Source organism: Dipteris shenzhenensis, chromosome 3, assembly GCF_047967505.1.
Source record: "Dipteris shenzhenensis isolate YYH24624 ecotype China chromosome 3, Dip_SZ_1.0, whole genome shotgun sequence".
NCBI lineage: Eukaryota > Viridiplantae > Streptophyta > Polypodiopsida > Gleicheniales > Dipteridaceae > Dipteris > Dipteris shenzhenensis.
The window spans coordinates 19,207,872-19,221,344 of record NC_141598.1 but is presented as its reverse complement, the minus strand read 5'-3'; the positions used below and the strand labels follow the sequence as shown (position 1 = coordinate 19,221,344).

Genomic DNA, 13,473 nt, shown 5'->3' with positions numbered 1-13,473 from the left:
CAAATTGCCATCCCACACTATTACCCACCTGTGCCATGGAGGTGTATGACCAGTATAAGGACCTTATTGATCTGAGGAAGAATGTTGTTCTTTTAATTTTTAGGCCTCTTTTCCTTTTTGGGAATCTTTGGCGAAGGGCCCAAAGCTTCTACAAATGTGGCACTGGTCCTGTCGTCCTGCAATCTTAATGCTTTGCCTAAAAGGGACTTATTTGGATTCTGAAGCAAAATGTGGTCCTAAAAATGTAATGGTCCAAGACAAGGATCTTAACATGTGGCACCCTATCCATCTCTACTGCCTCTGCTGCTAAAGAGGACAGTCCATGAAATGTGGTATCTCACTAACCACACCAAAAAGTGGCTCTGATGGTGGGAAGAAGATGATGGTATACTTAAGGAAGTCCAGGGAACCCGATGAATATGGAAGTGATTCTCTTATCACCCAAGGAAAAGGTAGTAAAGCAGTTTTTTATGGAGCTAAGGGCTACGAGACTAGCCACCAAAACCAAAAGGCAATCTTTGAGGCCTAGAAGGAACCTCTCACCAAAAGTCAAAGGTGTTGAATATGCACAGAAAGATAGGGGGTAGGGCTATCAATATCCAGTCTCTAGCTTGGCTTTTGGAAGGATGAGAGCCATGGACATGTGCGAAGAGAGTGGCAGAGCCATGGATGCATGCAAAAAGGACTCCGATGGTATGGAGAATATGATGGTACACTTGAGGGAACTTGATAAGGTTGGAAGTGATTCTCTTATCTTTCTCAAGTGGGTCAATACCCAAGGGAAAGGAAGGAACAAATATTTTCATGGAGCTAAAGGATAGGGGACTGGCCACAAAACCTGAAAAGGTAATCTCTGAGGAATCAAACGCCACCTGGAATCCATAGTTCTCGTCCTTCCAATAGCCAAACTAGATGTTGGCAGCCCTTCCCCTAGATCTTTTCGCACATGTTCAGGACATTTGGCTGTTGAGAGGACTTTCTTCCAGTGGTCTTTGATTCCTCAAAGATTGCCTTTTCAGTTTTGGAAGCCCCTAGTCCTTAGCCCCGTAAAAATTTTTCTTACTCCCTTTTCCTTTGGTTTTGATCCAGTTGAGGAAGATGAGAGAAACACTTCCATATTTACCAGGTTCCTTGGACTTCCTCAGGTGTACGATTGTCTCCTTCCTATGCACACATCCATGACTCTTACCAAGCTAGAGACTGGATGTTGGCAGCCCTTCCCCCGGATCATTCTGCACATATTCAAGACGTTTGACTTTGGGAAGGGGTTTCCCCCCTCACACAGGATGAGGAGCTGCTAGATAGTGAGCTCGCACATGACACAACTATCTTTTTGGCATCTGGATGCCTCTCCTCAGTCCCTTACCACGCTTTCAGGACCACCTTGGATTGGTTTTGCCTTGCAGCAGGAGCCCTGATTAATAGATCCTTTGGGAGCTTGGCTTTCCTTGACTGGGCCTCAGGTATGGGCCTCAGGTATTCTATGAGAGCCATGATGCTTTATAGGCTATCAATGTTCCTGCATCATCTTATTCAGTTAGACACAATTCCTGCACATGGATCTATGGACACGAGACTCCGCCTCACACAGGATGATCTTGCACGACACAGATATTTTTGGGATGGCTCTCCTCAGACCCTTACCGGGCTTTCAGGACCGCCTGTGCCTTGCAGCAGGAGCCCAGATTAATAGCCTGGCTTTCCTTGACTGGGCCTCAGTTATTCCATGAGAGCCATGATGCCTCATAAGCTATCAGTGTTCCGCATTATCGCATTCAGTTTTGTCAATTTGGACACAGTTCCTGTTTCTCAGTACAGACCTGCACATAAATCTATGGACATGAGTTGGGAGATCATTGCTAGTATCACTACCTGGCATATCTAGAGGGAAAAATGTACGGAGGCGCTTGACAGGATGCAAGCTCAAACTTTGGCTAGTATCTGGATAGATATTTTGCATACTTTGATGGCCTCTAGGTCTAGGATGCAAGGGAATCATTAGGGGAAAATTGCAGTCTCAAAAGGGCTTTTAATTAGTGTTTCCTAATTTTGAAAAATTAGTGAGGATTTGAGATGTGCCAATGAGAGCAATTACTATGCCTAGGTCCATAGGTGACCCCAATTTGAAAAAGGGGGGTATATGCTCAAGAAATACCATGGATTTTGAGAAGAAAACTGCCACGATTGGGGAGGGAGAACTTGTCAAGAGTGGCAGCAGAAGATGTAAGCAAACTGAAGCTACAGAATCACACAGAGAATACTGGAGACAACAAGATGTGCCACAAACAGATCTGCTGTAACTCAGCCCATAAACCAGGGCAGCAACTGTAATACAAGGAGTCCTGAACAGGATGAGAAACAGGAGCTGCAGAAGGGGCTGAACTGGAGCAGAGGATAGGGGCACAAGGAGGCTGGAGCCTGAGAGCACGGAGGCTGGAGGAGCCTGGAGCGAGGAGCCTGGATGAGCCTGGAGCGAGGAGGCAGAAGCCTGAGGCGAGGAGGCTGGAGCCTAGGAACGAGGAGGCAGGAGGAGCCTGGAGCGAGGAGGCTGAAGGGGCCTGCAGCGAGGAGCCAGGGGAAGCCTAGTGCGAGGAAGCAGGAGCCTGAAGCGAGGAGGCTAGAGGAGCCTGGAGCGAGGAGGCTGGAGGGGCCTGCAGCGAGGAGGCAGGAGGAGCCTGGAGCGAGGAGGCTGGAGGGGCCTGCAGCGAGGAGATCTGCAGAGGGAGCGTGGGCAGCCAACAGAACAGCTGAGGGAAGGCTCCAGTGGGGATGGCCAGGAGCAGGCTGAAGACAAGAGCCTTGAGGAGCTGCTGAAAGTATTACTACTTAAAGTGGAGGAGACTTATTTAATTGCATTTTTTGGGGAGCACGAATCGAGCATATATTTTGGTTACACTGTTTCGAATCATTTACAAAAACATTGAGTTCATATCATCACTTTCGGCTACTTTTGAATCATTCTGTTATAATTTGCCTACATTAATATTCGATAATTCAATGTTGTGCTTTTTTTTTTGAAAATTTTGTGTTTTTAGTCTATTGCTAAATGAGACTATCTTAAAAACAAACACTAATTTATTTTCAAATTTTTTGAAGTTTAATGTACTTAACTTATAATAGAATCGTCCAAAGAAAGCCAAATGTATTCATGTTAAAAATTATGTTGCGAAATGAACATTGTTTACAATTACGCCTCACTGTTTGCCTACCGCGGATCTAGTTTAAACGTTGTCCTGAAATTAAAAGTGCCAACAACGTCCCCATACGAGGTATGCCCTTGGGTCTGCGGGAGATGAGGAAGGGGGAATACCCTTTTATAGGGAAGGCCAGGGGGGGGGGTCGGCCAGATGGCCTAGACCAACCAGCCTGGTCGGTCAGCCAACTGGGCCGACCAGCTGGTCGGCCAAAGCCTGGCTGGTCGGCCAGCCTACCCCCTCTGGCCCCCCTTGCTGCGTGGGAGCTGGTCGGCCAGCCACCCCTGGAGATGCCTAATCTCAACAGAACTGTGCGCTGCCATTGGTCCATGAAGACAAAATTCAGAAAAAGGAGGGGTGATGTGCATTTAAAGCATGGCTAGCCCCTTTGCCATGTAGTATGGCGCCTGTGGCAAGTGGGGAAGACTACAAGACAGCAAATGGACCAGAGCAGGCCGCACAAAATGCAGGCCTGCCACATGTAGATCGCGTTAAGGGAGCTGCCACCTTCATTAATGGCACCTCCTCCTTGTGCAAGGCACCGACCAAAAAGTAAGTGTACCTCTTTGCAAGTGGGATTTGGACTATGACCACCCAGCTCAAAGACTTCAGCCTTGGTCCTTGACCACTAGACAGACCATTAAGCCAATCGTGAGATTCCTCGTCATGTTTAACTCAAGCTAATGCATTCCTTCTTGTCATGTCAAATTTAATATAGTACTATTTCTACCTGTCATTTTAACTTAATCTAATACTATTCCTTCCTGCCAAGTTATATTTAATGTAAGACTATTCATACCTGTCATGGTTAACTTAACCTTATACTATTCCTTCCTGTCCATCGTAATTGCTCCCAAATCCACCTTATCCTCCATTATGATGCCTACACTAGGCCTATATTAACGCAAACTTATCTTTCACTAATCCATTCCTTACAAGTCCTTTTTGAGACCCCATTTCTCCCCTAATGTCCAAAACAGCATCCACTAGAAGGAAGACTTTCCTCAAGGAATGGGGGGAAAGGTCCTTTTTTCTCTTAGTCCTGTTCTGTCTTTGTGTGGAATTTTCAGTGCCAATCATGGCTTTTTCATTCCGTGAGCATGGTGTACCAGTTTGAGTCTTGAACTCTTGGTTGGTTTTTCTTCTACTTAGTAGAAATCTTTCTCATTGAAAATAATAACAATGGAAGTCTTGAACTCTCGTTCTACTTAAAAGAAAAGATGCCTTGCTTTGCATGCAGCTATAACAAAACATGAGGTGAGATATATGGCTGCACAAAAATATTTTCTACCACTTACAATATGACCACACAAAAATACTTTGTACCATTTACAAAATGAAGTGTACCGGAACATTTGATCATTGCCTTACCTCACGAGCAATGGCTATGGGAGCATCTTTGAGAATAAAATGTATGAAGTTGGCAGGTCTCAACAGCAGCTGCTGAAGTTCATGTAAAGGTTGTGACTCCATTGTTGTCCCGATAGCTTCTTGCAGCCTCTTCATTAAAATATCTTCCCTCTGCAAGCTCTTTGACAAAAGTGTAGCCAAGTGTCTTGTATAACCCATCCAAAAGTCCAATTGTTTATTGTCCAGAGCAATGCACTGACTCACTTTGTTTGCAGACCCATTTGATCCTGATTGCCATCTCCTACTTTCAAGGACAGTACTATCGTCAAGTATAGCTTTTGGGTGCAATAAATTTTTCTGTTCGTGTTGTTGTTTGAGGCTTGATTCTAATCTTCTCTGATTCAGGGCATTTATTTGTTCCGTAAGAAGTCTGAAGGCAGTACCATGTGTGGCCTCCAATTGCTTTGCAAGGCTAATTTTACTAGATTTAGCTCTCTGTAGAAATTGTGTTCTGTTAATATCGTGTGAAGGGACTAATGATGAAGTGGCCTCTTCGGGTAGCTCATTTAGTTCAGGTTGGTAAAGTGGTACACACTTCTGAGACTTACGAGAGACGTGTGCTGGTACCTCTGGTTCCACAAGGGGCACTTCCCAAGCACCCGTCTGACCAGTTTTCTCAGCTTCAAAAGCTGTCATCCTTGGGAGTAATGTAGGCTGTTACTTCCCACAATTTAGTCAACTATAGAATCTAAATCAACTTCGAACAACAGTTTTGATGCATTGCTATCCCTCTTGTACATGAAGACCAGTGAACGACAAAACACACGAACTGCATAGCCCTTTAAGACACTCTCCGACTTTCTTCGTGTATTGCTATGCGATACTAAGATACTGCCGGAATGTGAACAACCTGGTAGCTAAGCAGCTGATAAGCAGCTAGATGAGACAAAACAGCTCGGAACTTCCAGTTTTTACCCACTACGTAAGACTCTCATCCTGACAATTGAAATCACCTATGACTATCTCTAGCAACCCAGCACACTTGTTTTCAACGGGAAAGATGCGGATCCAGACGATCACCACCCGAAGTGCAACCGCGAGAAACGCTCTTTTGTAGCGGAATGTGGGTGTAGCGCTCGAAGGTCTTTTTCTCATTTTCCAGAACGCCGATGACTTGAAGCACAGAAGCCTTCCGCCACGTCTCTTGCTGGGCACTGTACCGTAATTCCATTGGAACATGCACATGATTATTGGTGGCCCCTGTGCGGGTGAAGACTTGCGGAGGGCCCCATTTAACTGAGTCAGATTGGTACTTCTAGACTCGCCTCCTGGAAACTGGGAAACTTCGAGTCTGCCAAGCTGCGATTGCATTTTTGGTTCGAAAAGTACACAAACGCAGCAAAGATCCAATCAACGACACTCCCAAATTGGCAGAAGCTTGGGGAATTATGTACGATGCGCAGCTCCCAAGAGAAGTCACACAACTGCTTCAAAAACAAGTGATTGGACGGACCCCAGAGCGTCCAACATGATCCAGGAGTTTGAAAATTGGGTTGACAGCTACTCTAGACGCCGACAAGGGCAAGGGAATCTTGCACGGTCATGGGCCAATATCTCGGACCTCGGTTTCTCTCGCGAACTGGGACGATTGAAATTGCTAATAAGTTGTGGTTTGTGGGCGGCGACCTTTGCACTTTCCAGCATGGAGGCAGGACTCTGGAGCCTTGGAAATTGGAGCTTGGATGCCCCGTGCTCTGGAGCATTCCTTCTGCTTTCTCCCCTGTCCCCCGCACGACCAATGGATGAGCAGGAATCATTCGTTTGACTGACGTTGAAAGAGGATTGAAGCAGTTGGCACTGGTGAAGGTAGAAGGTTCATTTGAATGACGATGGATTTGCACTGGTCCGGGGAGGAAGCCGGGAGGATTTCCCGTGAGCCGGAATCCGACCGGATTTCGACTGGGAACACCCACAAGTGGCCCTTCCCGGCCGTCAAGGTGGGCTGCCAGGCAGAATTCATCATTTTCCGTTTAGGTTTGGCTGGCGTTTTGGGTAACTGAGATTTAATCTCAGCCGACCAGTGACCTTGACGGAGAGCAGCAAAGAAGAAAGCTCCACAATGCTAGAATTCTAGTTGTGTGTGTGTGTTTTTTTTTTTCGTTCTTCTTTACTTTCACTAAAAAACACGGTGAATGATAATAAATAATTCATAACGCCTACCTTGAATCGAAATAGAGAAAGTGGGCATAGATGATGAATTGAAAGCGATGATAGAGAGAGAGAGAGAGGGCGAATTAAAAGGGATGAGAGAGAGAGAGAGAGAGAGAGAGAGGGAGGGGCTAAAAATGTTGGGGGCATGCACCAATCACCCTCCCGTAAAAACGCAGCCAAAATGAATTAAAAAATAAGCATGTATTTTCACTTCTACTGAGCGTTGCTCTCACTTTGGCCTCCTCGTGGCAGGCCAAAAAGTGTGTGTGTGTGTTTTTACATCACTTTTTAAAAAATATGTGTGTGTGTGTGTGTGTGTGTGTGAGAGAGAGAGAGAGAGCGGGAGAACGAGAGGAGAAGCGGTAACCTTTGAGATGTCCAATCAACACAAGTAGCGACAGCTCATGCAGGTTGGGCATTCAGCCACCTAAGCTAGCTACCTGCGTTTGATTCCCTCGAGCACCAGGCGAAGGGGCCATGTGTGAATTAAGGAGAGGAGGGAAAGGTTGGCCAAAAAAGCCAAGGTTAGTTAGCCCAGCACACATTGCTTCTAGCGACACTAGAAGCCCATACCAAGGCCATGGTCAGCCTGTAGTGAACGACTTACACAAGTCCAATTACCAGCAGCACTCAAACCATACCCTTGGTTTTAAGGCGATAACGCAAGATTTTCCTTTTTGTTGAACCTTGGATATTCCCTTAAGGAGATAGCCATATGAGAATTCATTCACAAAAAACTACAGTATCCCTCTATTGTAGCAATATTAGTGAGTATGTTTTTCAACTTCATGCATTCATGAGTATTTTAGGTTTCAAACTTATATCCTTACTTTATTGTGTAATAGATGGGAGCATCTAGTTTGCAAGAATTCAAAAGACTTGCTAGCCTCCTCTCAAAAAAGGTAGGATGTTGTAGTATTGGCCCCTTTGCCCTACCATTGTTGCCCACATGATGACACAATGATCACAATCATTAATTGTTACACTTGTTGATTATTGAAGATGTCCTTCCTCATGCTTGTTGGTAAACAATAACCAACTCTCGAAGGGCTAAGTGGTGAAGGGCATGCTTTAGACTTGATGGTTACTAAATATGAGAAGTATGAGATTTACCAACTCCTTATGCCAAATAGAGCATGGATGGGAAGGGAAGCCATTTGGACTTAAATGATTACTAAATAAAACAAGTTTGACCCACATATGAAGTTAAGAGCCCCACTTTGGTGTTGCCTACTCTAGCCAACGAGAGATGCTTGAGCAAGGTAGGAGTATTCTATCAAACTTTCACCTTTGTTGATAACGAAAAATCTCATTTGTATTAATAGGTACCATGTTTAGTGCCAATCATGGTTTGGAAAGGAATATGTAACTATGGCTCAATGACCTAACAATGCTTTTAAAGGAAGCTCGTGCTATTAAACAAATTTTCATGCCTTAAAATCAGCTAATAGATTGTTAATCCCTCGATCATCTCCTTAAGTTGCCTCATATGATTGCACAAAGCAGCACAAGCTTTATTTACAAATAGCTTATGATGAAGCAAATCCTTTGGTTTTTCTTCCATTCATCTTGGGCGACATTCAAAAATTTGCAACGCTTCTTTCCTAAGCATTTGGCTTTTCAAAGCCTAAGTATACCGACACACTTATTTCCATTTGTCCATCAACATTATTCCAATATATAAAAGCTAACAAATGTATACATTTAACGTTCTAATTTATAATATCCCAACTACATACAAACTTTGGAGGAGGCCTCATAAAGTCTCCCTCTCAATAGAATGTATAATGCATGTTATAAATATCTCTCTTTTTTAACTCACACGATGCATACATTTTAAAAGCATGGCAACCTTGAGATCAATTGCATCTACAAATGGCTCCATTCTTAACCAATAATGCAAGTAGTGGGGGAGAAATGCTTTAACCACGAAACCTTTATGAATGTATGCAGTAGAGAAAATTATTATGATTGGAATATTCTTTGTTGGCCCCTTTGGTTCCCAAACAAGCTTGTGGTAAGTAATGTTGTCCTCCACTCAATCTTCCATGATGGTTGGTTAACTTGAAGACTAAAAAAATATTTCTCTTTCAAAGGCAAAATAACTAAAAATGGACAAGAGACTTTTTCATTGTGTAAAAAGGTTCACTTATTGCTATTATGAATCATGTTCCATACATAAAGTATATAAGTCTGCAATTTTTACATTGCACCACTGGCACCAAAAGCAATTTCAATGTAGAAGTGACTATTTCTCCATATTCCAATGGCTCCATTCTTAACTAATAATGCAAGTAGTGGGGGAGAAATGCTTTAACCACGAAACCTTTATGAATGTATGCAGTAGAGAAAATTATTATGATTGGAATATTCTTTGTTGGCCCCTTTGGTTTCCAAACAAGCTTGTGGTAAGTAATGTTGTCCTCCACTCAATCTTCCATGATGGTTGGTTAGCTTGAAGACTAGAAATATATATCTCTTTGAAAGGCAAAATAACTAAAAATGGACAAGTGACTTTTTCATTGTGTAAAAAGGCTCACTTATTGCTATTATGAATCATGTTCCATACATAAAGTATATAAGTCTACAATTTTTACATTGCACCACTCGCGCCAAAACCAATTTCAATGTAGAAGTGACTATTTCTCCATATTCCATAGTGTAGCATCATAAATACCTTTCTATCAATACTTTTGTAAGTAATTGCACCTTGCTACCAATGTGAGCTTTTGTAAGTTGTAGTCTTCTCAACCCCCGTCCCTAGATTTAAGCTTGTGCACCATAGATTTTAATAGCGGAGTGCAACTACTATAATACATATTTTAGTGCAACATAACAAGAAAGCTTCAATATAAGTTCTAAATGTTTTTAAACCCTACAATTTTATTTTCTATTGTTGAAAGAATGCAAACATCTATGAAGTCTATTTCTTTATTTTGCATTATATTCTTTGTTCTCAAAAGAATGCTACGTTATTCACAAGGCTGAAATGAGCATCAAGGTATAGAAAACTTTGCTAAAGCAATGGCTCAATTGTCTCCACTAAGGTGAGCTGGAGGAGGAATATATGCAATGTTTCAAACCCCTCTTGTAAATAAGATGTCATTTTGTGGTCCTTTGTGGAATCATTCTTGATGTTGCTCTCTTTATTCAATCAATTTGTAATCCCTATTGCATCTAACATCGAAGGGCTTTTGCACTTTATAGTATGTGATTCCCTCAACTTCAAAGCACTTTTCTACTATGTTGGCTTTTTTCACTAGTGCCTTCAACATCTTCCCACTATCGAGATTTCCATCTTAATTTCTCATATTGTATGACTAGTGAGAGAAAACCCATAATAAAATGTCTATCTGAATAAAAGTGACATCATGGACCAAACTCTTCTAGATATCAAAGTCGTCCACTATATGTTTTCCATCCTAAGTTCATGTATATTATGACTAGTGAGAACAAACCAATAATATATTGTCTAATCGACCTATACAGTAGTTTGCAGCATGAGTTATTAGTCAAATTTTTGAGTGGTCTCTATGATGTAACAAAAATGATGATCATCATGCCATTTCTCTTCTCCTTTCACCCACAAAGATTCCACGATTGCCATTATCTAATCTTTCTATATTCAAACATGCATAAAATGGCACCTCTTTCCTTAAATCTTTACTTGAAAAGTTTGTATCTTCAATTTATAATAACTCATAAATATTTACATAAAGTAATAATATACCTTTTGTTATATGAATGAATATTTCAAATTTTGGAAACACTACATATGCCAAAATGAAACTTCGTTTTTTCTAATTGGTAATGTAATTTATCTCATTAGTTACACACGAATGTGCGCGTGCACACACACACATACACACGCACAAAACCTTCCTTTGAATAGAAAAATGAGACAATTATGCCATCACGACCTTACAAAATGTGCTCACATGATCAAAAATGGAGAAAATGGAGCACTCAATAGTTCATCCAATCAATGATAACTATACTATATCATTTAAAGAAGTGCACATATCATTTGAAAATAATAAATTAACATGCCACAAGCTTGGGGTGAGATTTGGCGCATCTACTTGTTAATTCATGTGGATAAGCTCGTCTTGAATGATTTTTTCTCAACCTCACTACAAAGGTTTCTAGGGCTCAGCTATGGTTGGTGATGTTTCGACCAAGGAATCCCTTTGTACCTAATCAACACTTTGCGTCACATTTTAAGCTTCATGTTGTAATTATTTTTTGTCGAAAGAGATAAACTATCAACAAAGGATAGTAAGTTTGTTTGGTGCTGAACGTCTTGCTCAAGTATTGAATTCTCCCCACCCTCTCCTTCTACCTATCTTGGATTACTGAGAAACTTGGGATGTCTAGATTTTAGTTTTGGTGTAATGACATCTTGGATCCTTCAATTTGACGGAGCATACAAACCTTCGACCAAGCCTGCTAGTGTGGGTGTGGAGCTCACTTCACCGGGGGGTGAGGTGTATTGTTATAGCAAGTCTGCACCTGCAAGTGCTTGTTGCAACCAAGCTGAGTACTCGGCACTCATTTTTGGGCTACAAAAGGCACAAGAACATCACATCAAGCAACTTGAGGTGCGAGGAGATTCTCAACTTGTGTGTGAATAAGTTAGTGGAAGGTGCGGAGCGAAGGCTTGGTTCCATGACAACAACAAGCATTGGAACTTTGCAAACAATTTGAAGAGGTAAAAATTTAGCATATCCCTCGAGCTCAAAATTTAGTTGCTGATTTCTTAGCACGTGAAGCTTGTACTTCAATCACGCATGAAACAAGTGGAAGCATCGCCCCAACAAAGCCGCAAGCCACGAATGAGTGCGATCATTTGTAAAGAATGCAAAGGTTGTGGTTATCATGAAACTAAGTGTTGGGCATATTTGATACGAGTTTACCGCCGACTTTGGAACATCATCAAAAAGATCCTTAAGGACATTGCTCAAAAGAAGGATGCCTAATCGCACACCCCTTGAAGAAATAGCATGGCAACTACAAGAACTGGAAGACGCTTAAGGTGATGTGCAAGCTCTCCAACTATTGACATTTGTCATGGCATTCTTGTTTGCCTTGATGAACAACCTCATGCAACGCCGTGTCTCTAACCCTCGCCTATAAGATGGATGCAATATCATGCCTCGACTAATGAGGGTTGGTCCTTTTAAGATTGTCTATGAGCTATTCTATGCTGAAGATTCTTCTCGTATAGCAATTCACAATACACCAGTCACACCCTATCCTGCCTATGTATGCTTTGTGGATGTATCTTCACATGATTTTGAGTTCAAGCTACCTGTTTCCATCGTTTGCCAATAGATAAGCCTCATTTTGCCTCTCTCTTTTCCATTTTCCAAGCATGGCTGACATTCTGTGTTCTGTGGTTGGGTTAAAGAAAATCCAAATGAGTATCTTGTGGCCTTCAAGCGCCGTTGTGTTTCTCTAAACTTTCTTAATGAAGATAGATGGTTGTTGGTTCTCCCCACATTTCTAGAGGGTTTGGCTTAAGTTGTGGTATGAGAAGCAGGCCGAAGACGTTCGCCAAAGTTAGCCGAGGTTGATAGTAGCTATGATCAAGTTTTTCGGCAAAGAAGAGGAGCTAGAGAATGTGTACTTGCAGGTGCCAAACCTGAAGCAGTCAGAAGGTGAGACGACGCGTGGATATGTGGATCGGTGACCGTGCTCTTGGACCATTTAATTGCCACACAAAAGGAGGACATCGGATTTCGAACTGGAATGACTCAGCATGTGCTGGGCTACCTTGTAGCAGGAGCAAGTGATGAATTCCACCTCAAGCTTAAATGGGAGAATCCAGAGACCATGGTGCGAGCACAAGAGATTGCTCAAAAGTTTGATAAAGTTCAATCTAACCCCGCTTCAAAGAAGACGATTGTCCCTCCGCAACCCCCTCAATTCTTGCAACAACTACCTGGGGTGTCAACTCAGGGGCATACCCCCACCCCCCATCAGGAATGTATCCATTGCCTCCACCTGAAATGTATGGTCCTCCCTTAGATGCTTATTCTCAACAAGGTGTATATCCTTACCCTTCGCCTGGAAGATTTTCCCAGCCTCGCCCACGAGCGCTCCTCCTTCCTACTCCCCCAGCCCCTTCTGCTAAAGAATCCAGAATCAATGACCTAGCCAAGGCCCTGAATGATCTTCAACTTGAGATGGTGGGCATAAAAAATCAAGCCAATCGCCCTCCAAGAGAATGTGCCAATGTTGTATGCTACGAGTGCCACCAGAAGGGTCATTATCGCACAAAATGTCCCAATATTCCAAGGGTGAATCTTCTAAGTGAATTAGGCATCGAGGATTCTGACGTAGAGATCCTTGACCTCGGGAAGAGAAGTTGTACCACCTCGGACCCCTCTCCAATCCGTGGACCACCGGGCCACCCTAGGAAGAAGGTGTCCTTCTCAGAGCCCTCAGATGTTGAGATGGCAAACCCACCAATAGAGAAGACTAAAAGATCTCGTAGGAGTAAGTGGTCGCCCTTAGACTTTCCTATTGGCTCAGGGAAAGAAGACTATTCGGTTGTTCAGGACCTTGCTCATCTGTCTTTGAGCATCACACTTTCTCAACTGATAGCATTAAGCCCTAAGGTGAGACGTGAGCTATAGCAAGAGATCTCAACAAGGAGGAGCAAGAAAAAGGGGAAGGTAGAAGAGATTTCTTCTATCTCTAAAGAAGTTGATCG

The 13,473-nt window shown here is 42.8% G+C and overlaps 1 protein-coding gene across 2 annotated transcripts in view; it reads right to left on the bottom strand.

Moving 5' to 3' along the window:
* The window catches only part of LOC147903481 (histidine kinase 5-like), a 113,526-nt gene extending 107,828 nt beyond the window's left edge, over positions 1 to 5,698 (bottom strand). For both annotated transcript variants that reach the window (XM_087372493.1, XM_087372494.1), the window contains exon 1: positions 4,566 to 5,698. In XM_087372493.1, the coding sequence (XP_087228619.1) occupies positions 4,566 to 5,240 (675 nt within the window). In that variant the 5' untranslated portion in view covers positions 5,241 to 5,698. The remainder of the gene's footprint in view (positions 1 to 4,565) is intronic.
* Between the last annotated feature and the right edge of the window lie 7,775 nt (positions 5,699 to 13,473).